The sequence below is a fragment of the Salvia hispanica genome, chromosome 3, assembly GCF_029641045.1.
Source record: "Salvia hispanica isolate PSC_SH4W2 chromosome 3, Shi_PSC_v1, whole genome shotgun sequence".
In the NCBI taxonomy this organism is placed as follows: Eukaryota; Viridiplantae; Streptophyta; class Magnoliopsida; order Lamiales; family Lamiaceae; genus Salvia; species Salvia hispanica.
In genome coordinates this window covers 34,281,085-34,303,933 of record NC_142694.1, presented here as the reverse complement: position 1 = coordinate 34,303,933, position 22,849 = coordinate 34,281,085, and the positions used below count along the sequence as shown (strand labels likewise).

General features: G+C 39.0%; 4 protein-coding genes across 8 annotated transcripts; 2 read left to right on the top strand and 2 right to left on the bottom strand.

Annotated features, from left to right (window-relative positions):
• Window positions 1-61: 61 nt before the first annotated feature.
• LOC125214582 (RNA-binding protein 1-like) lies at window positions 62-5,177 on the bottom strand. 4 transcript variants are annotated; one of them, XR_007175138.2, is made up of 7 exons: window positions 4,927-5,177; window positions 4,436-4,557; window positions 4,109-4,358; window positions 3,973-4,034; window positions 3,789-3,870; window positions 1,026-1,273; window positions 62-597 (listed from the first exon to the last, which is right to left on the bottom strand). XR_007175138.2 is itself a non-coding variant. In XM_048115666.2 (7 exons), the coding sequence occupies exons 1-6, from the start codon at window positions 5,015-5,017 to the stop codon at window positions 2,156-2,158; spliced, it is 711 nt and encodes a 236-aa protein (XP_047971623.1). In that variant the 5' UTR covers window positions 5,018-5,177; the 3' UTR covers window positions 1,763-2,023; window positions 2,140-2,155. The 4 variants fall into 4 exon arrangements, 3 of the variants coding, with proteins under 3 accessions (XP_047971625.1, XP_047971623.1, XP_047971624.1); XM_048115666.2 differs by lacking the exons at window positions 62-597; window positions 1,026-1,273 and adding exons at window positions 1,763-2,023; window positions 2,140-2,259; XM_048115667.2 differs by lacking the exons at window positions 62-597; window positions 1,026-1,273 and adding exons at window positions 2,139-2,259; window positions 3,032-3,103.
• Window positions 5,178-6,996: 1,819 nt separating this feature from the next.
• LOC125211719 (Tetratricopeptide repeat (TPR)-like superfamily protein) lies at window positions 6,997-9,600 on the top strand. The gene is made up of 4 exons (XM_048111627.2): window positions 6,997-7,157; window positions 7,263-7,375; window positions 7,551-7,797; window positions 9,171-9,600. The coding sequence occupies exons 1-4, from the start codon at window positions 7,043-7,045 to the stop codon at window positions 9,392-9,394; spliced, it is 699 nt and encodes a 232-aa protein (XP_047967584.1). The 5' UTR covers window positions 6,997-7,042; the 3' UTR covers window positions 9,395-9,600.
• A 422-nt stretch (window positions 9,601-10,022) lies between these two features.
• On the bottom strand, window positions 10,023-13,583 carry LOC125213346 (luminal-binding protein 4). The gene is made up of 8 exons (XM_048113840.2): window positions 13,389-13,583; window positions 12,492-12,759; window positions 12,195-12,409; window positions 11,869-12,111; window positions 11,204-11,683; window positions 10,945-11,099; window positions 10,772-10,854; window positions 10,023-10,630 (listed from the first exon to the last, which is right to left on the bottom strand). The coding sequence occupies exons 1-8, from the start codon at window positions 13,444-13,446 to the stop codon at window positions 10,132-10,134; spliced, it is 2,001 nt and encodes a 666-aa protein (XP_047969797.1). The 5' UTR covers window positions 13,447-13,583; the 3' UTR covers window positions 10,023-10,131.
• A 4,500-nt stretch (window positions 13,584-18,083) lies between these two features.
• Window positions 18,084-22,758, top strand: LOC125212769 (importin subunit beta-1-like). Of its 2 annotated transcripts, none has more exons than XM_089067270.1 (4): window positions 18,084-18,246; window positions 19,099-21,522; window positions 21,609-21,885; window positions 22,486-22,758. In XM_089067270.1, exons 2-3 carry the CDS (start codon window positions 19,106-19,108, stop codon window positions 21,805-21,807), a joined length of 2,616 nt encoding a protein of 871 aa, XP_088923396.1. In that variant the 5' UTR covers window positions 18,084-18,246; window positions 19,099-19,105; the 3' UTR covers window positions 21,808-21,885; window positions 22,486-22,758. The 2 variants fall into 2 exon arrangements, with proteins under 2 accessions (XP_088923396.1, XP_088923395.1); XM_089067269.1 differs by having other exon boundaries at window positions 22,397-22,758.
• Window positions 22,759-22,849: the final 91 nt, after the last annotated feature.

Here is a 22,849-nt window from a genome sequence, read left to right as displayed (position 1 = left end):
AATAACATTGCATAAAATCTGTTGCTAAAAAGGAAATGTTTTAGAATTTGAACGAGACACGGAGTACAAGTTTCTTTTGATATTCAAAAGAGAATAAATGCAAATTCAATTTCTTCACATTCGTATTTTGTGAATTTTAGTCAACGTATTTTATGTTTCCGGCGCCAAGAAGTCATTACAAAGCACAACATTGCATCATGAAAACATATATTTCCAAAAACAAAGAAAACACACACTTTCCGAATCTTGATTTTAATTTCACTACAACTCCAAGCAACCCAATCCACCATTGGCTCTGATCAATGATGTATAATGCTCTTCTAGCACCTGACCGTGCCAGTCAAAACCATCTTGTCAGCTGCTGCTGTGCACCTTCTGAAGGTTTCCGCACTGTCCGCACGTGCATTCGCAGCACGGAGGCATCATTCCGCCTTTTGGAGGTGCAGTCAGTGATGGTACCCAGGCAAAAAAGATGGCCCCGCCTTGTCAAAATTCGTTGGATACAATCTTGATCTTGATTGAACACGTGCAGCTGCAAAACGGCTGAGGAAGCTGGTGCAGCAGTTCCGTGCCAATGAACTCGCCTCGCTACTCAGCCTGCAGGAGAATACATTAGGAGCAAGGCTGTTTTCTTTTTCACAAAATAGCCAACAATTATTAGTAAATCAATTGTTGTGTTATAATAATGATTTGCCATGAAGAAGCACACTTCTTTCATGAGATTGAATCTCATGACTCAATCCTAGATTACATCTCATTATTATTGTCTACCAAACTGAACATCAACTAAAGGTAGTGGCAAATCTAACAAATACTCCCTCTGTCGCATTCAATTTAAGATTATCATTTTTTCTAAAGACATGAGATTTTAAATAGAGTTGAGCATATAAAGTAGAGAGAAAAATATAATTGAATATTTTAACAAGTGAAGAAACAAAATTTATTCTAAACATGGAAATAGAACTTCAAGTAAGGACAAATTAGAAAAAAAATGACATCTTGAATGTGATAGTAGGAGTACTCACAATAAAACTATCCACCAACATGGCATTGCACTCGTTGCTGCCTATTTTTGGAACCGGTCTGTGGATGTTGTTCCGGATTTGGAATAGAAACGTCCAATACCGGTTCCGACTCAAAACCGGCGAACAATGTGTCGTCTATGATTTGCAGGCGAACAATGTGTCGTCTATGAGTTGTTGGGGATTCTTTGAGTGGAAAGTTCACTTGGTGTGTATCAAAGTGCATATGCTTACTTGAGTCAGGGTTGTGCCTTTGTCAGGTGCAAGTCAATGGATTAGAGAAAGTGCTAAGGCATTTCATTACCATTAATCTGTATGAAATTGCTTAGATCAATATTATAGTTCAGAACAGTGAATGTTGCATTTTTGTTGTTGTTATGTGGTGGAGTAGTTCTATTTAAACCATCAATCAGCCACTAACTTTCTATATCGTAGAATACTCTCCAGCCATACAATACTATTATTCTTAATTCATAAATGTGACATCAAAATTTCCAATTAGTATGGATAGAAAATCATTTGGGTCGTGCAAGGTACGAGTGTGATACTAGTTTAGAAGTTCTTAGAAATAGTTAACTAATTTAGAAGTTCTTAGAAAGTTTATAGAAATAGTTAGATCTCAAATTTAAAAGTTCTTAAATATAGTTAGATCTAAAATACAATAAATGCACACAAATATTCAAATAAGAAAAAATTGCAAAACACCAGATGCAGCTTTTCTAGTTTCCTAACTAAGGATGGGAAGTAAGAGCCGCCATAGATTTTAAAAGCAATAATTTTCAGCAATCGTAAAACGTAGGTAAATTACAGATGCAACATAGTACTCTAGTAAAGATGAAAGACATGAAATTGATGTAAAAGGGGAGATGCTAAGGCAAAGAGCCTCAAATGCAAAATGTCCCGATTTGCGCAAAACGTCTAGGTCCTAATTGAAGCATCTGAACGTCTCACGAAACTCCAAAGCTGCGATAGACACGGTGTGTAAATCTCCTCACTCAGTCCTACACAAAAACGTTTTTTCATGTTTAGAATGTTTAATTGATCGCGATCAGCTTTCGGTAAAACTGTGACGTCCACTAACAATATATGGTTAAACGCGGATGAATAGTATTTTCACCTGTCGAATCTCAATCTCAACGTTTCCCACGATGCCCACCCCCTGACCTTGCACCGGGAAAGCGAGCGAATTGGAGCCTTAAGTGTGTCGAGTCGCGGTCATGCTCATCGAAATTGTAACCTGCAAGATTTAGCTCGATGTTTTATGTTGCCAACTAGCGTCGCTTCAAAATTACAACGAAAACCTGGGGACGTCACGGATCGTAATTCGTATATAGCTTAATTAACTACTTACTTATCGAATACGCCCGTTTAAGCTAATAATGCAGTCGAATATGGAAATTTTGGGGAGTAGAATAACATTTTGTTCAAAAGGTATGGAGAGAATTCAAATTGTGGCCATGAGATACGAGAATGAATTTGCATTGCCTATACAATTCAAATGCAGAAATTCAAAAAATTGATGCACGACTTTATTTAGTTGATATGGTTTAGGTCGGCCTATGTAAAATTATGTTAGTACTTCAATATATCGAAAATTTCGTAATTCTGTGATAAGATAAAAATGTAATAAACAAGATTAATATGAAGTTCGTATATCAAGAGTTCAAATTAATGCAAGAGTATTATTTAGTTTATAGATTCTAATGGTTTTTCACTTATTCATCAAAATGCATCACTATGACTGCTAGTAATTAACTTAACTAAAGAATAACGCCTTTGCTCAAGAATATCATGGATAAACTAGTAAGAGTTAGTAAATTATCAAAATTCTTCGTGCGACAGCCTTGGACCAATTATTTCATTAGGTCATTATATCGGGTAATAGCTGCATTATGACCACCAACACGAATCGGTATGTCCAAGTCCAAGTGTCGAACCATCTCTTCTTCCATACTGCACCAAGAAGCTCATACGAAAAGCTTACGACATGGGCTAAATGCCTAGGTTACCTATCGGGTACAAGGCAGAAGCCTGGCTGCTTTGTAAAGGCTACAAAGCGAGTACACCAAATCCAGATTCTCCTGCCAAGCTCAGTAGTATAAGTTCCACAACGTTAAACCCTCAAACCATGACAACTCGGAGGTGCTGTGGAATTTAACATTTGCCCTTGGCTAGACTATGGCTTATAAGAGCGCACAAAAAAATAGAGAAAAAAAACTAAACCAACAACTTCAATGGGTTGATCTCCGTGCAGAAAGGAGTAGTTGGATGCAAAGCCGCAGGTGCTTGACCCCATGCAATTCCAGCAGAGTCTTTATAATTGGGGATAATCCAAGATCACACATTTTACGGAGCGTGTCAACTCTTAAGGGAGGAGTAAGAAGTCGTGCGAATGATGGTTCCAGGTAACTATGAAGTCCTATGGTCAGCTTATGTAAAGTATAATTTGTCACTGAGTCAACAAAGAGGTCACTATGCAAAGTAGTTTCACGCAAAAACAACATCTCCAGATCCCGGTTCCCCAGGTTCCCATCAAATTCCATTCCCCTGAAGTTAAACGAATCCCAATTGTGTAACACATAATGGTCAATGGTCATAACTCCAACATCCGTAACACAATTTAAAAAAAAAACAGAATCCCTTACTATGAACTCAAACTCAAAGATAATATTATTGAAAGAAGGGAAGCGATGACAAGACTAAGATGCATCTAACCCAAAAATAGTGTAATCAAGGGGAAATCATGAGGCAATTACTCAATCGTACCTTGTATAGCATCCATTGCAGTGGCTGCATGAGCCGGGCTCTGAAAATCAACAAAGCAAAGCACCAGAGGATCACCACCAGACTGCACAGGTTCAATTTTAAACAGCGTGATTAAACTAAAAAGTAAAAAAGAGAATAATGGAAATAAATACAAAATTATAATATAAAAAAATCTCTTTCTTACATGTCTTGATTCTTTAGTTACTAGCCTTACTTCCTTGTAGCCTACAAATGGACGAAATATATCTGCAAATGAGAGTAAAGGAAGAAAACTAGTACTAAAGTATAATAAGCGAAGCCGTCTCCAACAGAAAGGATACGGGAAACTTCCCTGCGAGTGCAATTCGCAGGCAAGCCCTCCACAAACAAGGTGCTGCTAGCATCAGGAGGAAGAGGAATTTCAGGCCGCCCTCCAACTCCCAAAGATTGGTTTTTTGCAGCTGCAGCTGCGGCTGCTGCTGCGGGGTTTGACCCTACAATTCCTAACGCACGTGGATCATCAACATGATGACGTCCTCCGAGTCCACTGCTCATAGACCGTCCAGACTCACTGGCGTATGACGGCATTTGCTGGTACATTGAACCACAGTTTCAATACATGTTTAAATGCAGTAATCATAAACTAAGGGAGGATTCAAAGAGCATACCACACTGCGGAGGTAGCGATCATATGTTGCATTCATGGTGTCCGTATCTCTAATAACACGCAGTCCAGCCCTATCCTCGTCACGGCCATAGTAGCCTGACATGTCAGGTCCACTAGGCAAATCTACATGATGAAGATTAAAGATAAAAACGGTCAAATATCAAACTAACAAAGATAAAAACTTAAGGATTTTACATATACCAAAACCACAGATTCAAATCATGACAAAAGTATCAAAAGATTAACTTTATCAGCTAAGCTATTTCCTACAACTCCATACATATAACAACAGAATTGCGACAAATCACGATTTCTACTATGCTAAAATAAATAAATTAAACTAAATCAAAGATCAATTGCATAAAACTTCTCCTTCAATCCATCTTCTCATACTCCAAAACCTAATAATATTTCCAACAAATCGAAAAATTCAAGTAGAAAAGAACATAGATTCACAGCGCAAGAGGGATGAAGTGCTAAATAGAGATATACCAGAATCAGTACGGGGTCGTTTAACCACGTGAGGGGGAAGCGCAGCTGGCTGCTGCCTACCCTCGCCGTACCTCCAATAAGCATCCGCCATAACTGATATCGATGAATCAGCTGGATAATTGGATGCAGTTGGCTGAAATTAGGGCTTTGGATTCTGAATTTTGCTCTTGAACACAACGAAGAAGAAAAAAAACCTTTCTTTTTAGTTCGTACGGGAAGGAATTGAATAAGTGCTTTTTTTCTATTACGCTATGGGCTCGAATGGTTTTGAGTTTTGACTATCTATAATTTGCCATTTAATTTTTTTTGTATATTTATTAAATTATTATATTTAAACTAAAAACAAACTATTAAAATTTTACAAATACATAATTTCAATCTAAAATTATTGAAAGTAAAAATTACTGAATTGCTGAAATAATATAACATGGTCAAAATAAATACAAATTCATAAATTACTGAAATCATAATTGTTTATCCAAATTGATCGACAAAACTTTTGTATTCTTGCCCAGTCATCGCTCCCTCCGACGTATCCTTTGACAATGTTTTGTGGTATAAGTTGACCAACATTGTGTGATTGAATCCATTTTGTCGGCCACACTATTTGTAAGAGCACCAACAATGGGGTCCAATCGCAAGGGCCGAGCGATCGGCCCCCCATTATCTGTCATAGGTCATCATTGTGGGGTGGGAGCCCATCTCTAGTTCTCCACACTCCCCAACGCCTCTGCTCCTGCGCCGAGTGATCGCCCCAGCCGATGGCATATCGGCTCCGCATCGGCCCTGCGATGGACCTCCTTGCGGGGGCTCGGGCTGATGATGAAGCCGATATCCCCTTTTATAAATTTTTTTAAATTTAATTCAATTTTTAATCCATTATATATATCCCATTCTCCACAATTAATATTCATTCATTTCTAATCTCAATTTCAATTTTACTACTTCTCTCCACTGTGATATGAACTTCAGCAACGAGGTGTCCGACATGAAGGGGAAGAAGAAGGAGACAGTCGGGAAGGCGTCTGAAGCTGGACGGACGATGAGTACCTACTCCACAGAGGAGTTGATTACTCTTACTCATTGTTGGAGAGAGGTCTACGAGGACCTGATTGTAGCAAACAATCGCGAGGGCGGTTTCTGGGGGCATATCACGAAAAGATACGAACAAGTAAAGCCTGAGGACCCAATTGTAGGCAACAATCGCGAGGGCAGTTTCTGGGGGCGTATCACGAAAATATACGAACAAGTAAAGCCCGCCCCGACACACCAGCTTGACGATCTACGCAAGCATTGAAAACGCTTGGTGTATGAGTGTGTTAAACTTCACAATTTCTACGATGGCAATGTGAGAGGGTTCAAGTACTGGAAAATATATCTGCAGTGATTGCCCCAAATTCATAGGGTTAATGGGTCGTGTCGGGGAGGATGAGCCGAAACCCGAGTGCTTCTGAGGTTGTGCTTCCGTTGTTTTTTTTATTATGTATTCTATCTTTATCTTAATTTTTTATTTTTTTAATGTATAATGTTTTATTTTGTTTTTAAATGAATTTTTTTTTTGCCATATATACGTTGTCTTTTAATTACACAAACAATTAAAAGAGAAATATTAAAAATAATGATGATATGGAAATGAGATGAGCTATGATGTGACAGGATAAAGTAGAGATATGTTATGAGATAGCTCTGTAGATAGGCCTCCATGCTGGTGCTCTAAGAACTAAATTGCGAATGGACAAAAATACCAGTCCCACTTGTGGAGGCATTTTCGGACGAAAATAGTGCAAAAGGAGCGGCAATGAAATAAACAACGTAATTCTTAAAATTGTGTTGCGGGCGAATGAAGAAGTGATAAAAATGTAAAATTTTGGTATGATCTCGGAGCAACTGATATGATTAATATTTGGTATAGTATTTTTGGTGGAGCAATCGTGAAAACAATCCAAGCATTAATCAATAGTTTCATGGGTTCGTTGACCATTTCGAATTATAAACTTGGATCATATACCACTTGTTTTTTTGGCGCTATCCACCCAAAGCTTATTGCCACGCAAGCAGAATTCGTTGATATGGATAAGAAACCAATGAGAGCGAAACAAAAACACAGAGATAGAAAATGGCGACTCTCTCAATTCATCTTCAACAAAGGGCCTTCCCTCCCTCAACTTCCTCTCCCAAACCCTACCATTCTGCATCCACTCTTCACCTGCCTACCAGAATTCGATGTTCTAGTAAGTATACGAATGCATTTTCGCCCAATTCAATATGCACATGATTGCATGCTCTGTATCTAGATTCAGCGCTGAACTTCATTTCTGATTGAAATTTGTGCGCAGATGCAACGGATAGTTCGAAATCGTCGAATTTTAAGGAGCTTAGGAACGTAGCTTGTGGAGTTCTCGCTGTTTGGGCCGTCACCGCTGTTTCACCCGTGATCGCTGCAGGCCAGGTTCATATTTGATGAGTCATTTTCGTATGAATGAGTGTAGTTTAATTTGCTTTGATTGATGCATATTTCTTCAAGATAAACGCTACATTTTGTTCTACATAGTTCTCTTCATTTTCACTGATTTGGGAATTGGGATACAATGTGTGTTGATTTGTGGGGTTAATTGGTATTGTAGCGGTTGCCTCCGCTGTCAACGGAGCCGGATAGGTGTGAGCGTGCATTTGTTGGTAACACGATTGGGCAGGCAAATGGGGTGTATGATAAGCCGCTGGATCTTCGATTTTGTGACTACACCAACGAGAAATCGAACCTCAAGGGGAAGACTTTGTCTGCGGCTCTCATGTCTGATGCCAAGTTTGATGGGGCTGATATGACTGAAGTGGTGATGTCGAAGGCTTATGCTGCAAGAGCTAGTTTTAAGGGTATGCATTTCTTTTTCGCTTCTGCTTGTTTTGTTGCCTTTCATCTCTTAAGTTGCATGTATTATTGATGGTTGTGTCGCCATCAATGGAGCAAGTTTCTCATATTGTGTGGCTAAATTTAGTTGTGCGTTGGAATGTTCATCGGGATTAGCTCTCTCTGTGTTGGCAATGCTAGGATGTATGTAAAATCAGGGCTCTTGGAATGTAGAGCAGTCAAAAAGGCTGCTCCACCAGGTATATATGATCAAATTGAGAGTGAGTTATAATCTCTTAGGACTGCGTAGTATGGATATTGCCTCACATTCGGACAAGGGGACAAACTAGTGTAACATCTATGTATCGTTTTTGCATCTTGAACTAGAGAAACAGTTGATTCAGGCTCATGTGTAATCATAGTTCGCGTGGGAAGTAGTTTTGAGCTACTTGGATTGATAGGCTTAGCCTCTTGTGTCACCTTCAATGGAGCAAGTTTCTCATACTGTCGGGCTAAATTTAGTGATGCATTGAAATGTTGATCATGATTAGCTCTCTATTTCTTGGCAATGCTATGTTATATGTAAAATCTTGTTCTTGAAATGTAGATCAGTCAAGACAGTTTCTTAAGGCTGCTCTACCGGATATATATGATCAAATACAGAGTGAATAATACTAATCTCTTAGGACTGCGTAGTATGGATCTCGCCTCACATTTTGACAAGGGGACAAACTAGTGCAACATCTATTTACCCATTTTGCATCTTGAAGACTTAAAGTACGGAGACTGTTGAGTCAGGCCAGATTCTGGTTTTGTTGCAACTACTCAGGAAGGAAGTAAAATACTTAGAAACAGGTCAAGCTACCTGGTACTATATATCAAATAGACCGTGAGTAACCTCGTGTTATGGATCTCGCCTCACACTTAGACAAGGGAACAAACTAGTGTAACTTCTATGTATCCATTTTGCATCTTGAACTAGAGAAACAGTTGATTCAGGACAGATTCTGTTTTTGACCTTGGGAAGGAAGTAAAATACTTAGAAACTGATCAAGCAATCTTGTTTGCTGTCTGTTTCTTTTTTCATCACACCCCCTTTCTTTTTTCTTTTTTATCTTCGAAGTTCGAACTATAGAGACGGATAGTTTTTTTAGGATATTTTTTTACTGTTTCTCCTGTAAAATAGGATACGATGATCTAAGACCTTTCGAAGTTACCAAGTGTATAATTTTCGCATTTCCTTTTACTGAAGTGATTCGTGATCTTGTCATAACATTGCTTTGCCGGTTTGCCCTTTCGCCTTATCCAAGATCATGTCTAACATTCATGCGGAAATATATTTGAGCATGTTTTCCATGTATCCGAACAATGCTGCATCGATATTTGATACTTGTTGCAGGCACGGACTTCTCGAATGCTGTTCTGGACCGTGTGAATTTTGAGAAGGCCGATCTCACGGGAGCGGTGTTCAAGAACACTGTGCTATCAGGGTCAACTTTCGACGAAGCTCTGATGCAAGATGTGGACTTCGAGGACACCATTATCGGTTACATTGATCTTCAGAAGCTTTGCGTAAACAAGACTCTTAATGAAGATACAAGAGTGAACTTGGGTTGCCGGTAACTTGTTTCTGTAAATTTCCTTCACTACTTTTTTGCTATATTTATCATTTGGTATAAGAGATTGTGTTTCTTATCAAAGATTGTGTTTTTCGAACCCCTCTCATAAAGTAGTACTCCACTACTTTTGTAAAATGTTTTTAGGCGTCTAGTTTTGGAACATTATTGTCGTATATATTTTTATAGGGAAAATTGTTTATCAAACTACAATTTTGGTTGACTTTAGGTCAATTTAATAATTTTTTAATCCTGCAAATTGAATCATAATTTTAAAATTATTCTGTAAAAATCTAAATGCTGAATGCCTACCTAAATTTGTGTAAACCTAAAATTAAGTAGTTAAAGGTGCAAATAAAGCGAAAAAAAAAACTGACATTAATTGATATGATGAAACAAAGTCGGTTTAAACCTACCAACAACGTTTTAAAGAACCAACGAGATTTGTCCATGTCATACTTTTAACGTAATTGACAATTGTCTAAAAAAACACTAATGATGAAACATTAATGCCCATGTATGCGAGCATCTTACGATTTGTAGTAAAATTATGGTTTATTTTGTGCAAATAAAAACATGGATCACAACTACGCCCTAAATCATTTTGAGAAAAAAATGCAAAATAATACAGCGAATTAAGGGATCGGAGTCCTCATCAAAACTTTGTAAAACGAAGTTTAATTCACCAACATCTCTGAATAATGAAAATCGAGACCTAAAATAAAACACCTACTGTCTTGTCTTCTACAGTTCATCGTGGGCATCGTCTTCATCTTCGGCTTTGTCACCACCGGGGGCGCCTCCTGACCTCTGGTACACAGCAGTGATGATAGGATTGCACACGGCCTCAACCTCCTTCAGCTTCTCGTCATACTCCTCCTTTTCGGCGTTCTGGTTGTCGTCCATCCACTCGAGTGCCTCCTTCGTCGCTGCCTCAACCTTCTCCTTCTCGTCCGACTCCAACTTGTCGGCTAGCTTGTCCTTGTCGTTTATCTGGTTCCTCATGTTGTAGACATATGTTTCCAGGCTGTTCCGGGCGTCAATTCTCTCCTTTACCTTCTTGTCTTCCTCGGCAAACTCCTCAGCTTCCTTCACCATCCGTTCAATCTCTTCCTGACTCAGACGACCCTTGTCATTAGTGATCGTGATCTTCTCTGATCGCCCGGAGGCCTTGTCTTCTGCCTTGACGTTCAGGATACCGTTTGCGTCGACTTCAAAAGTGACTTCAATTTGAGGGGTTCCCCTGCTCCCAAAATTATGAAGTTAGAAACAGTAATTACAAAACACTATTATTTCTCCACTAATCGCACTAAACAACAATAAATAAAAACTCGTGTCAAACAAGAAATATGGTCATGGGAGTAGATAAAAACAAGATGCAAACCTTGGTGCTGGGGCTATTCCGGTCAGGTCGAATTTCCCGAGCAACCTACAGTCCTTTGTAAGGCTCCGTTCACCCTCAAAGACCTTTAAACAGCACGATTTTCACGTTAATTTTTTCAGAAAACAGCAAGGCGGACCAAAATACTTGAACTTCTCAACAAACAATTTGTATACCTGGATTGTGACAGTAGTTTGTTGGTCCTGGTAAGTAGTAAAGGTTTGTGATTTCTTGGTCGGAATGACAGTGTTTCTTGGGATCAATTTGGTCATCACTCCTCCAACGGTTTCGATACCAAGGGTCAATGGAGCCACATCCAAGAGAAGAATATCTAATGCAAAAATGAGACAGTTAGTGAAAAAAGCTTCAACCACAAACTTTCTTATTGACCAGCAGTAGTTATTTTGTCAAAGGTGTTATTATAAGGGCAAGTACCTTTGGTCTCGTCGCCTCCCTCACCACTCAAAATTCCTCCTTGGACAGCAGCACCGAAAGCAACAGCCTCATCGGGGTTGACACCCTTGTTGGGCTCCTTGCCATCGAAGTAGTCCTTGAGAAGCTGTTGGATCTTGGGAATCCTAGTACTTCCACCAACAAGAACAATTTCATCAATTTGGCGCTTTTCAAGACCAGCATCATCCATGGCCTTCTTAACCGGACCCATGGTCTTTCTGAATAGATCATTGTTCAGTTCTTCAAAACGGGCCCTTGTAAGAGGCTCGGAGAAATCTATGCCGTCAAAGAGAGACTCAATCTCCACACGGACCTGGTGCTGGCTACTCAAAGATCTCTTTGCACGCTCACATTCTCTCCTCAATTTGCCAAGTGCTCTGTTGTCCTTGCTGATGTCCTTACTGTGCTTCTTCTTGATCAACTTAATAAAGTATTCCATCACCCTCTGATCAAAATCCTCACCTGAAGATGCAATAAAAAATTGTTGATTGCAGAATACAATGAATAGAATGAAGTTCAAATTTCTCCTACGCTCTTAGAAATCAAGTTCCTTCATATTGATGGTTTATCAAATAATTTTATGTAATGCTTCATTAGTAAACTATAAAAGTGCAAATTGACCTTAAAAAAAACACATTTCAGCTTACCTCCCAAATGGGTGTCTCCGTTTGTTGCAAGAACCTCAAACACACCATTATCAATGGTCAAGATACTGACATCAAAAGTTCCACCACCAAGATCAAAGACAAGAATGTTCTTTTCTCCACCTTTCTTATCCAAACCATAAGCAATTGCTGCTGCAGTTGGTTCATTAATAATTCTTACAACATTCAAACCAGCAATCATGCCAGCATCTTTAGTAGCCTGCCTCTGGGCATCATTGAAGTAAGCTGCAAAAGAGAAACAAAAAAAGAGTCAGTAATGGCACAATGTTCTAACCCCCACTTACAAGAAATCTAGCACTAATTCTTACCGGGAACAGTGACAACAGCATCCTTAATTTTCTTCCCAAGGTAAGCCTCGGCTGTTTCCTTCATTTTTGTCAATATCATGGCACTGATCTCTTCAGGGCTGAACACCTTGGTCTCACCATCCTTAATCTTGACCTCAATGTAGGGTTTTCCATCCTTGCTCACAATCTTGTATGGAACAAGCTTCATGTCCTTCTGAACTTCTTTATCCTCAAACCTGCGAAGGAGCATTAGTTAAGTCACTTTTGCAGTACATAACAACAGATCATGAGAACAAAAGAAATCGAAGGGGAAATTACTTTCTGCCAATAAGTCTCTTGACGTCAAAGATGGTCCTCTCGGGATTAACAGCTGCCAAATTCTTGGCAGCTTCCCCAATCAACCTCTCACTGTCGGTAAATGCAACCCACGAGGGGGTGATGCGGTTACCTTGATCATTTGCTATAATTTCAACATGACCATTCTTGTACACACCAACACATGAGTAAGTTGTACCAAGGTCAATGCCGATAACTGTTCCAATTTTAGGAGCCTCCTCCGCTGCTATGGCACACGCAAATAAACTCCCTGTTCAAAGATCAAACATGACTAAAGTTAATTAGAGCTAATATTAATGACTATAAATCCTACGATAATCCTTAAAATCCTCAGAAAGTGAAGGACCTAAGAGAAAATCAAAATAAAATCCGCCAACAGCATTTTCATGATTAAATTGTTACAGCTCGCAGCAATTCATTTTGCTCCTGGCAATGTGACATTGACATATTCTGGTAATTTAAAATACGTCAACACATTATTAACACTTCCAGTCCACGCATTCAAGCTTTCCATTAACTAAAACGTACTGCAAAGAAACCTAATTGCATCAACCACTTATCTCCGTTTATAAAAATGGAAAATATTATTTTAGCATCGTCAAATTAATCTCTAATCACAATCATGCGTCATATAATCACGTTTTTGCAGTGAATCTAGACAATAAAAGGAAATTTGATTTCTCCAAGCTCATCTGTACAGTATATCAGATCTAACATGAAACCACCACGATGTGAACTAATACTACGAGTTTCGACGCAGGAGATCATAACACCTCCAAGCAAAAACAACGCCAAATCCAGGATTCTAAATAGACGGAACCGCTAAATCTGAGCTAGAAAATAAATCTGAACAGAGAGAAGAATGAACGCGATTCTGACCTAGCAAAACGATCCCGAACAGAGCAGAAGATGCGCGTTTCTTCAACGCACCAGCCATTGCTGCGAAGCGCGACAGTCGGATTCGCCTTCCTCGCCTTTGTATATAAAGATGTGTTGTAGTTCTCTTTTTTCTTCTCTTTCGTTCTCAGCTGATTGTTTTTTCTGAGTGCTGTGTTATGGAATTCTGAATCTGAGATGCTAAATAAACGGTGAGAGCTTAAATACCAACTCCGCATCAGAGATAGCTCGTCATCGGAGATGACGTGGACCAATCACCTCTCGAGTGTGATTCATCACTTTTTCTGGAGCTTAAACTGCATGAATTGTGTCACTTGTGCTTACGTGGACCAATTGGAGAGCATCTTCGTGTCAGGTAATCCGACGTGGACCAATAGAATTTAGAGGTGAATGTTGGGCTTTTGCATTGAAATCGTCGGCGTTGGGCTTTTGGGCTTTGCATTGAAATCGTCGGCGTTGGGCTTTTGGGCTTTGCATTGAATCGTGTTGGTGTCCACTTTAATTCAAAGTTACGAAAACCTTAAACGCGCTTACTGATGGGCCCTGATATTGGCCTATTCCAGAAACTTCTAAAGTTCATGGAGCGAGGATTTAGAGCATCCCCATCCGTGCTCTTAGCTAAGAGCACGGAAGTGGGCCCGCACCCACTTTTACTCTTTGTCCTTAGCTAAGAGCACAACACCCACATCCGTGCTCATAGCTAAGGACAAGCTCAAGAGTCCCACCATTCTATTATTCAATTTAAATAAAAACATTTCCACAATATTAAAATGCATTAAAAATATCCGAAATACTATTACAAATTACAAAATAATTAAAAATTACATAATTAAAATCCTAAAAATTAAAAATTACACAATTAAAATCCTAAAAATTAAAAATTACACTACTCGTTGCCGAATTTCGCCCAAATGTGATTGATTAGATCTTTTTGTAGCTCAGTGTGGGCTCTTGTATCGCGCATTGTGTGTCTTCTTTCCATCCTCTCGTTCACCGTCGTATGCACACCTCGACGTGGGGGAGACCTCGCGGTTGAGCTTCCGGCTTCATCCTCGTCGTAAAAGTTAGCCGCCATCGGTCCTTCGTCAGCTATAATCATGTTGTGCAAGATAATACATGTGTACATGATGTCGGCGATATTCTTAACGTACCAAAGCCGAGAAGGGGACTTCACAATGTTGAATCGGCCTTGAAGGACACCAAAAGCTCTTTCGACGTCTTTCCGAGCAGACTCTTGACGCTGCGCAAAAAGAATTCGTCTTTACTCTTGTGGATTGCTGAACGATTTCACAAAAGTCGACCACCTTGGGTAGATACCATCGGCGAGATAGTAACCCATGTGGTATGTATTTCCGTTGACTGTGAAGTCGATCGCCGGTGCTACACCATTCAAAACATCATCGAAGAGTGGTGAAGAATATAACACGTTCAAGTCGTTGTTGGATCCGGCAACACCGAAATATGCGTGCCAAATCCATAGGCGGTAGTCGGCGACCGCTTCAAGGATAAGCATTGGGCCGCCACCTTTGTGCCCGCTTAAGTGTTGCCCCCTCCAAGCAGTCGGGCAATTCTTCCACTTCCAATGCATGCAGTCAATGCTGCCTAGCATACCGGGAAAACCGTGGACTGTTTCGTGAAGACGAAGCAACCGTTGACAATCGTCGGTGGTGGGTGCCCGAAGGAATTCCTCGCCGAAAGCAGAACGAACGCCGTCGCAAAAACTCTTGAGGCATAGGATTCCAGTTGACTCACCGACATGCAAATACTCGTCGAAGAGGTCAGTCGTTTGCCCAGTAGCAAGTTGTCGGATGGCACAAGTACACTTTTGCAATGCCGTGAGACTTTGCCGACCGGTCGTCTGCACTTTCTTGAAAGTATTCAACGCGGGTGGACAATGTGTTGACAATACGCATAAACAACCGTTTTGACATGCGAAAACGGCGCCGAAAGTAATCTTCTGGATACCGCGGCTGGTTGGAAAAATAGTCGGCAACGAGCCTTTCATGGGCTCCCTCTCGATCACGAGGGATGTAGCGACGTTTTGCTCTAATTGGTTGAGGAGGAGGGGCGGGGGTATTGGCGGCGACATAGGCTTCATAGGCGGCACGATATTGTTCATAATATTCTTGTTCTTCGCGCTCCGCTTCCGCAATGAGATTGGTGAAATCCATTTTTGAATTTTTTAGAGAGAGTTTGGGTGAGAGAGGAAGATGTAGATGATTTAGTATGAAAAAGTATGAATGAGAGATAATTTGATGTGAAAAGTGGATGATGAATGTGTGTATTTATAGATGATTTTGGGATTAAAAAAAAAAAAAAATTCACAAAAATCCAAAAAAACGTCTATAAAGGGCTCTATTTTTTTGAAAATCCAAAAATATATTTTTTTAATTTTTTGGTATTATTTTGAATTAATTATGAATTTTTTTAAAAAAAAATTAAAAATCGAATTTGCCGTTGGCCAATAAAAACACGCTACGTATGGCTGCTCAGCGGCACGGACGAACGAGCTCCAGCGGCGGACGGACGAGCTCTGTCCAGCGGCACGGACGGACAAGGCGATGGACGAGCACCGCTGCGGATGCTCTTACTCCCTCCGTCCCAAATTAAGAATTACTTTTTGCCATAAAAGTCCATCCTGGTTTTAGAGTCACTTTTAGAATTTTCCATATTTGGTTATACAACTTTACCCCATTTTTCATCAAAATTACATAAATATGTCATTATCTACATTAAAATAAATCAAAACAAAAATCAAAAGTCAAAAGGGACCCACCTTCAACCAACTTCACCATCTCACTTCATTTATTACACACTCTATCATTTCATTTCATTTATTACACACTCCAACATCTCACTTCATTTATTACATACTTCAACTCTTTCTTAAATTCCGAGCCATGACAATAAGTGACTCCAAATGTGGGACAGATGGAGTATTTTTTATATACTCCTTCCATCCCCAATAATTTATTATCATTTGATGGCATGAGTTTTAGAAAATGTAATAAAAAATTGATTGAAAAAGTTGGTAGAATACGAGTCTTACTTTTTACTTTTTTTCGTCTTCAAAAAATATACAGTTTGGGTTCGTCACAGATTTTAATGCAAAATTGGTAAAGAGAGAGACATGTAGAGAGACAAAGTAATTAAAGTATTGTTAGTGGAGAATGAGTCTACCTCAATAAAGAAAGAAGAATTTCCAAAATTAAAAAGTGTATAATCTTGTGGGACAAACTATAAAGGAAATAGTGCATATTATTGTTGGACGGAAGGAGTATTAGTTTTATAAAAAAATATGAGTGAGAATGTGTTAGTTAAATGTGAGATCCACTACCAAAAATGAGAAAAGTCAAAAGTGATATTAAAATTTTGGGAACGGATAAAAATGAAGATAAGTGATAAATTTTTAAGAACGAATGGAGTACTAATTTTATATTGGAATATGAGGTGATTAGTTATTGGGCCGTCAAGTCTACTTATTAGAAATAGAAAAATGTAAATGTGAATAGACGTCTCGAATGACAATATATGTAGTTTATTCAATGAGGAGCCAAATACCTTTGAAAATTGATGATTATCATTTTCGAATTATAATTTTGTGTTGATTTCTTATTAGTCATGGAGTATAATTTATTAAGCTAGAAATCAATGGTCTCGAATGACAATATATGTAGTTTATTCAATGAGGAGCCAAATACCTTTGAAAATTGATGATTATCATTTTCGAATTATAATTTTGTGTTGATTTCTTATTAGTCATGGAGTATAATTTATTAAGCTAGAAATCAATGGTGTGATGTATTAATGTTCATAATTTCATAAACTCGAAATAGTGTGAAATGTGATGACGTGAAACCCGAAGTGGATGAAATCACTGATGACAAAACATCGTATGAATGATACATGCATGCAAGATTTTACATAATCGAATTCCTAAGCAGTACAGAGTTTGGAACACAGTACAGAATTTGGAACACAAAATAAATAATGAATAAAGATCGAATATTGAACAAGCTAACAAGATACTAGAAAGAACTTAATTGATTGAATTGAAATGAGAATTATCGTTTCTTTAGCTAGGAGAACAACGAGGAAGATCAAACTAGTCACTGACTAACACTTAGCTAATTAAACCCTTCAAGAACCAACATCGACTAATTTGATCGCACAATTGGGATTAAATCATGTGACTTAAATCCAATCGAACGGTTCTTGAAACTTCGAGTTGCTCTTTAACTCATTGTTCAACATACCGATTCACACACACTGATCCGAGCTATCAGATAACTACTGTCAAAAGACAAAAATGGCGTGGTCGTCACATCCATATAATTAACAAGGTAAGTGATTTGATAGTGTTGAAAAAAATACGAAAATATAAGTAAACTATCTAAAATGGAATAGAAAATACATCACCCGTTCCACAATAAGAGTCGCATTTTACCATCTCAGTTCGTCTCATAATAAGAGTTATATTTTACTTGTATCATAAATAGTAAGTAGATCGTCACATTCTGTTAACTCACTCCACTCTTACTATTATAAAATTAATATAAAAATGGACCAATATTCCTTTAATTTTTCGAACTATTATTTACCTTTCTTAAAATTACCTCTATTTAGGCGGAGGGAGTAACCCAACTGTTTACACATACAAAAGATACGTGAGTTTATACAGATTACAGCATCCGTTCTTCTCTCTTTCAACACACAAGTCAGCAACCGTCTTCTCTCTCTGACAGCTCTTTGTTGGTGTTTCCAATGCGTCGCTTTTGAATGATCCGATTGAGGAGTGAATTATCTCTTCTTCGCTTTCGCGAATACTTCATTTCCCTAGGTAATATGGTTTCAATCGCTAGAATTTTACTTTCCCGCTGTTTTCGTGTGCGTTTTTGCTGCGTTGGGATTGAGTAAAGTTTAGCGCAACTAGAGGATACTTGAGCTACTTACTGCATTTGTTTGATTGATTAGCTAACGTTCGGAGCTGAAAACTGATGATCGACTGTATTGCTGATTAAATTTGATTTTTGGAACTGTAACTTATCGAGTCCGTATTTGGAGATCGAGCTACTGTTTCTTCGGCAGTTGATGTTTTACTTTAGTGTGGATTAGGCTGTGTATTTTTTTCATCTGATTTCGTAATTATTTTTAGGTGAGTTTATTTAGGGTACGTGTTTTTTCCATTACTTTGTTTGATGATGACAAATGAAGTTTTTCTTGAATTTTGGAAGTTTGACTTTCAATATGTTGCATACTTCATGTGGTGCATCGAAAATGAATTTATATTTTCCATCCGTTAAATTTGTTTGAAACGAACAATTAGGTGCATTTGTAGTGGTAATGGTGAGTAATTTTGTTGTTTTAAGAACTGCCAAAGGGTTTACTTATTCAGTTACTTTGGTGGCAGATGAGGTTTGATTTTATGTGGTTTTTGGTGTATGATGGACTCCACAAAAATATTGAGCCTTACTTGTATTCTAGCTGATTTCTGGGCTGTCAAAGGAAATATTCACAATATTTTGCATGTTGGCTTGTACTATATTAGACACCATGTAATATATGTGCTGGATATATTTTTCATTTGCTTATTGGAGTTCTACTTCTCATGCCCTCATTTTGCAATTAATCCATCCATCGCATTAGTAAGTGCCTTGATATTCTAACTTGACGCACATGTGGAAATTTGCAGGGAGAATATGGCTATGGAAGTCACCCAAGTTCTTCTGAGTGCACAAGCCTTTGATTCAACAGTAAGGAAACATGCAGAAGAAACCTTGAAACAGTTTCAGGAGCAAAATCTTCATGTGTTTTTATTATCACTTTCTGGAGAGCTTGCTAGTGAGGAGAAGCCTGTTGAAAGCCGTAAACTAGCAGGTTTAATTCTTAAAAATGCATTGGATGCAAAGGAACAGCAAAGGAAGTATGAACTTGTGCAAAGATGGCTATCACTGGACATGGCTGTGAAGAGCCAGATCAGGGCATTCTTGTTACAGACGCTCTCCTCTAATTCACCTGAAGCCAGGTCAACGGCATCACAAGTCATTGCAAAGGTTGCAGGCATCGAACTGCCTCAGAAGCAATGGCCTGAGCTCATAGGTTCCCTCTTGTCCAATGTTCACCAGGTTCCTCCTCGTGTTAAGCAAGCTACCCTTGAAACACTTGGATACATGTGTGAAGAAATTGTTCCAGACGTTATTGACCAAGATCAAGTGAATAAGATACTTACTGCATTGGTTCAAGGCATGAATGCAAATGATGGTAGTACGGAAGTCCGGCTTGCTGCCACTAGAGCTTTATATAATGCTCTCGGATTTTCCCAAGTTAATTTTTCTAATGATATGGAACGTGATTACATTATGAGAGTTGTTTGTGAGGCCACACACTCAACAGAGGTTAAAATTCGGCAGGCTGCATATGAGTGTTTGGTTTCTATTGGGTCAACATACTACGATAAATTAGCTCCATATATTCAAGTTATTTTCAACATCACATCAAAAGCTGTCAGAGAAGATGAGGAACCGGTGGCTCTCCAGGCAATTGAATTTTGGAGCTCAATTTGTGACGAGGAAATTGATCTTTTGGATGAGTATGGAGGTGAGGTTACATCAGATTCTGACGTTCCTTGCTATTATTTTATAAAGCAGGCAATACCTGCGCTTGTTCCAATGTTATTGGAGACACTTCTTAAGCAAGAAGAAGATCAAGATCAGGATGAAGGCTTTTGGAATATTTCAATGGCTGGTGGAACATGCCTTGGTTTGGTGGCCCGAACAGTTGGTGATGACATTGTACCGCTTGTAATGCCGTTCATTGAAGAAAACATTACTAAAGCTGATTGGAGGCATAGAGAAGCTGCCACCTATGCATTTGGTTCAATATTGGAAGGTCCTTCACCTGACAAACTAACCCCTATTGTGAATGTTGCTCAAAATTTCATGCTCACTGCTTTGACTAAAGATCCAAATAGCCATGTAAAGGATACAACTGCTTGGACCCTGGGTCGAATATTTGAGTATCTCCATGGCTCAATTGCAGGGACACCCATTATTACACCAGAAAACTGCCAGCAGATAATCACCGTTCTCCTTCAGAGTATGAAAGATGCTCCTAATGTGGCTGAGAAAGCTTGTGGTGCTCTCTATTTTCTAGCCCAAGGATTTGAGGATGTGGGCGCAACATCACCTTTGACACCTTATTTACAAGAAATCATCCAGTCCCTTCTAAATGTCAGTCACAGAGAGGATGCTGAGAAATCACGACTTCGGACAGCTGCCTATGAGACTTTAAATGAGGTAGTGAGGTGTTCCACTGATGAAACAGCCCGCTTAGTAGTGGAACTTGTTCAAGTCATCATGACTGAACTTCACAACAGTCTTGAAGCACAGATATTTTCATCTGACGCGAGAGGAAAACAGAACGATTTGCATGGCCTTCTTTGTGGGTGCTTACAAGTCATAATCCAAAAATTGGGGGCTTTCAAAACCACTAAATATGACTTGATGCAATGCGCCGATCAGATTATGAATCTTTTCCTACGAGTATTCGCATGTAGAAGTGCCACTGTCCATGAGGAAGCAATGCTTGCCATAGGTGCTCTTGCCTACGTGTCTGGTCCTAGCTTTGCAAAGTACATGCCAGACTTTTACAAGGACCTAGAGATGGGACTTCAGAATTTTGAGGAGTACCAAGTCTGTGCTGTCACTGTTGGCGTTGTGGGGGATATCTGCAGGGCGTTGGAGGATAAGATTCTGCCTTACTGTGATGGAATGATGACTCTGCTTCTCAAAGATTTGTCAAGCAACCAGTTGCATCGGTCTGTGAAACCTCCAATCTTTTCTTGCTTTGGAGACATAGCACTAGCTATTGGAGAAAATTTCGAGAAATATTTGATGTATACGATGCCAATGCTACAGAGTGCTGCAGAATTGTCTGTTCACGCATCAGGTGTTGATGATGAAATTATAGAGTATACTAATCTTCTAAGGAATGGGATTTTAGAGGCATATTCTGGGATACTTCAGGGTTTCAAGAACTCTCCGAAAACCCAACTCCTAATTCCGTACTCTCCTCATATCCTGCAATTCCTGGATAGCTTGTATCTTGAACAAGATATGTGAGTAGAATCTGATCTTCTCAATGCAACTCATCTAGGTTTGTCTCTTCTACAGCTAATTCTTCAATTGTTTCATGTTGATACAGGGATGATATTGTGATTAAAGCTGCTATTGGTGTCCTTGGAGATCTAGCAGATACTCTGGGAAGTACTGCTGGTACTCTTATTCAGCAATCTCTGTCAAGCAAAGACTTTCTAAATGAATGCTTATCTTCCGATGACCATTTGATTAAAGAAGCTGCTGAGTGGGCCAGGCTGGCCATTAGTCGTGCTATATCCGTTTGAGGTGGTGTTCACTTGGTTCATATTGCCTACCTGCATTCATATGGTCGTGTCAGATAAGGTCAAAAGTTAGACAATCAGGTGTGTCATGCGAGATCATTGCAATTACTAGACAAGAAAAGGCATTCTACTTTCTGTTGTTGCTAACGCATGCATCAACATCATGGGGTTTGGGTTCCTTTCATTTGCCTTGGGGGGGGGGGGGGGGGTTGGAAACAGTGGTGGTAATGGCTTCTTCATTGAGAAAATGATATGACATGAGGCTGGACGGTGATGTCTGATTCGTTTAATATACAAGTGATGCTGCATGCTTTTTCTGATATTGGCTTGGTTGTTTTTATTGGGTGTCGGTGATGAGATGCGCCCCCATCTCATCTTGGTGCTGCATGTTTGGTCTAGTGGTCACACAGACTGAGCCATGTATGAGTTTTCTTCCCATGATTTAGAAACCAGTCGTTGCACCATCTTTCTTCTTCATCTTTTTTGTCCAAATTTGCAGTTCATTTTGATTATACATTTTTAATATTTCATTAGGTGGCATACAATCTCAATCATCATTGTAACTATGGATTGTTGCCATCATATTTTGTAGAGAATTCCATTTGCATTTTCAGATTTCACACGGGTGATCTTGTCAAAATGATGTCTTCGAACTTGCTCGTTGCTCTTCTGCTCATACAGGTACAGGCTTCATTCTCGTCAAAGTCGAATGGGAAATGCTTTTTTGTCTCTTGCTTATCTCCTAGGCGTCATAGCAATACATAGGAGTATAACATTATCTATATTCTATATATGGTAAATGGAGTATGATTTTCCCCTTGTGTAGTGTTAGAACTTCTCTTTGTAAAGCTTGTGAATGATCCAAAATTGTCAAGTTTAATTTCTGAATTTGTTGAAACTCTTGAGTTTAAGTGTGCACTATTTTATTGCATATGCTGTGAATTTCTTTGTTAATGGTTTTGAATTCCTTTATTAAAATATACTCATTCTTTAGTATGTGTATTCGTTATGCATTGTTAGTGTCTATGAAAAGAATTTCTAAACG